Below are 2,771 nucleotides of genomic sequence, written 5' to 3'. Positions count from 1 at the left end.
TTCAAGCAGAACACTGTACAAATAATAAATAAATTTAAAAAAAAAAAAAAAAAAAGAAGAATGTGCTGGAAAGTTTTGTGTCAATCTGACACAGGCTGGAGTCATCTGAGAGGAGGGAACCTCAACTGAGAAAATGCCTCCATAGGATCAAGATGTGGGCAAGCTTGTAGGGCATTTTCTTAAGTTAGTGATTGACAGGGATAGGGACAGATATTATGGGTGGTATCATCCCTGGGCTGAATTCTATGGGAGGGCAAGCTGAGCAAGCCATGAGGAACAAACCAGTAAGCAGTACTCCTCTGTGGCCTCTGCATCAGCTCCTGCCTCCAGGTTCTTGCCCAGCTTAAGTTCCTATCCTGAATTCCTTAATGATAAACTGTGATGAGGAAGTGTAAGCTAAATAAACCCTTTCCTACCCAAGCTGCTTTGGTCATGTGTTTCACTGCAGCAATTGTAACTCTAACTAAGACAAGAAGTTTTATCATTTAGAAGCATTTTTTAATATTTATTTTTATTTATATGTATGTATATTTTGCAGGTACCCAAAGAAGTCTGGAGAGGGGCTTTGGGGCTGCAGTTACAGGCAGTTGTGAGCCAACTGACTTGGGTGCTGAGAATTGAACTCAGGTCCTCTGTAAGAACAGCAAAAGTGCTCCTAGTTACTGAACTATCTTTCCAGGTCTAGAAGTAATTTTTAAAATTGTATTTATTTTATTACTTTATGCACGAGAGTTTTGCCTACATGTACCACATGTGTGCCTGGTGTCTTTGGAAATCAGAACAGGGCACTGCATCCCCTAGGACTGGAGTCACAGACAGTACGAACCACCATTTGGATGCTGGGAAGTGAAACAGGGTCTTCTACAGGAACAAGGCTCTTAACCATCAAGCTGACTATCCAGGCTCCCTAGAAGGAACTTTTAAAAGACATTTATATGTATTTAAGGAACGATAAGAGATGTGAACAAATCTATTATGGATCAAATTACATTACTCTAGAACACGTTAAAAAACATTACAGGTTCTAGTGACCCATCTACGTTTCACGTAGAATTCAATAATCTGTTACTAGCAATCAAAACCAGAGAGCAATATATATCCATATATGTTCTCCTTAATGTTCTAGTGGGGACAGTAAACACAACAAAATTTAAGTGATCTGTTTGGGGGCCAGTGAGATTATTATAAAGGTGTTTGCCACCAATCCTGTCAACCTGAGTTTGATCCCCAGGATCCACATGCTGAAAGGAGAATCAACTCCCACCTCCACATGTACATCCCTGCACACATACACATAAATAAACGTGCTGTAAAAAGAAATAAAAGTGAAAGAGTCCGTTTGGGCTGGGGCTGGAGCTTGGAGACAGAATGCTTGCCAGGTATGCACACAGCTCTGGGTTCAACCCATAGCACTTCAACAAATAACATACTCAGTCTGTCAGAATGATGGTAACAGTGATGCCTACACTAGCCCCTCCTCTCCGAGAACAGAAGTCTTACTCAAGAATTAACTAGAGCTGGGTGGTGGTGGCGGCACACGCCTTTAAATTTTTTTTAAATTTTTTTTTTTTTGGGGAGTTTACTTGTCTCTATTTCCAGAAGCTAAAAAAAAAAAACCTCAATATACACACATATGTACAGGCCTCAGCTCTGAAACACTCACAGTGGTGGATGCCCTGGGGACGAGCTGGCCTCATCTCAAAGAGGTTGAGACTTGACTGGGCTAGCTTAGTTCTTGAGACCCGGAAGTGCTGGCCAGCCTAAACCCACCCCTGGCTAAGACCATCTTCCCGCAGGACATGGGTGCTGGGCAGATGGGACATGGAGAACACCTCAGTCAGAATCACAGGCCTCTTGTCCAGTGGTGGCGTCCACTGCAGAAGCCAGGCTGTCTTGTTGGCCTTTGAGGCGTTCACGGATCAGCTCTGCGATGGCTCTCTGGGTCCTCCGCTTTTCTAGCTTCTCTAGCTTCTTGGCCTTTGAGGCGTTCATGGATCAGCTCTGCGATGGCTCTCTGGGTCCTCCGCTTTTCTAGCTTCTCCAGCTTCTTGGCCACATCTCTCTTGAGATCCCAATCAGGTTTCCGGGGTGCCAGGTTAGCCAGATCCACTTCCTCAATGACAGGCTCTGGCTTGGCAGCCTCTAGTTGCTCCTTCACCTTCTCTTCCACTGCAACTGGTTTGGCCTGGGGGACCCTCCTCCTCTTCAGGTCCTCATCCTCCGGGACATAGTTGCGAAGCCTGAGACCCCTGTGCTTCCCATCTTCTTCCTCTTCTCGGAGCTTCTTGGTCTGTGGCTCCCCATTGTCCCTGTCCTTGCGTCCGGTTTTCTCCCGGAGGGCCTTCAGCCGTTCTTTCCGCCGCAGCGCCTCCTCCTCGAGGAGGCCCACACCGGCGGCAGTAGCCGCCATCTTACCCGGGGCCCTGCCTTCTCTGGCACACGCCTTTAATCCCAGTACTCGGGAGGCAGAGGCAAGTGGATCTCTGTGAGTTCGAGGCCAGCCTAGTCTATAAGAGCTAGTTCTAGGACAGGCTCCAAAGCTATAGAGAAACCCTGTCTCAAAAAAGAAAAAATAAAGAAGGAAGAGGAAGGGGAGGGACAGGAGGAGGAGGGCAGGAAAGCTGGGTGTAGAGATTCAGGCTCCCCAGCACTTGGGAGTTGGAGGAGGCAGAACTATCAAGAAGTTCAAGGACAGCACTGACTATGTAAGGAGGCTCCCCGGGGTACATGGGACTGAGTCTCAAGAAAAAGTAAGTAGGAGCCCCAAACAA

The 2,771-nt window shown here is 46.7% G+C and overlaps 1 protein-coding gene across 1 annotated transcript; it reads right to left on the bottom strand.

Moving 5' to 3' along the window:
- Positions 1 to 1,636: 1,636 nt before the first annotated feature.
- Positions 1,637 to 2,453, bottom strand: LOC126496376 (coiled-coil domain-containing protein 12-like). The gene is made up of 2 exons (XM_050133896.1): positions 2,054 to 2,453; positions 1,637 to 1,977 (listed from the first exon to the last, which is right to left on the bottom strand). Exons 1-2 carry the CDS (start codon positions 2,408 to 2,410, stop codon positions 1,834 to 1,836), a joined length of 501 nt encoding a protein of 166 aa, XP_049989853.1. The 5' UTR covers positions 2,411 to 2,453; the 3' UTR covers positions 1,637 to 1,833.
- Positions 2,454 to 2,771: the final 318 nt, after the last annotated feature.

The sequence above is a fragment of the Alexandromys fortis genome, unplaced genomic scaffold (assembly GCF_014885135.2).
Source record: "Alexandromys fortis isolate MF-2015 unplaced genomic scaffold, M_Fortis_MF-2015_v1.1 scaffold_3458, whole genome shotgun sequence".
Classification (NCBI taxonomy): Eukaryota; Metazoa; Chordata; class Mammalia; order Rodentia; family Cricetidae; genus Alexandromys; species Alexandromys fortis.
Note: the sequence above shows the minus strand (reverse complement) of the source record. Positions and strands in the feature narration are given on the sequence as shown.

Coding starts and splice junctions, on each gene's coding strand:
- LOC126496376 (XM_050133896.1), bottom strand. CDS start 2,410: ATGGCGGCTACTGCCGCCGGTGTGGGCCTCCTCGAGGAGGAGGCGCTG. Junction 1,978..2,053: donor GGGATCTCAAGAGAGATGTG/GCCAAGAAGCTG, acceptor AACGCCTCAAAG/GCCAAGAAGCTAGAGAAGCT.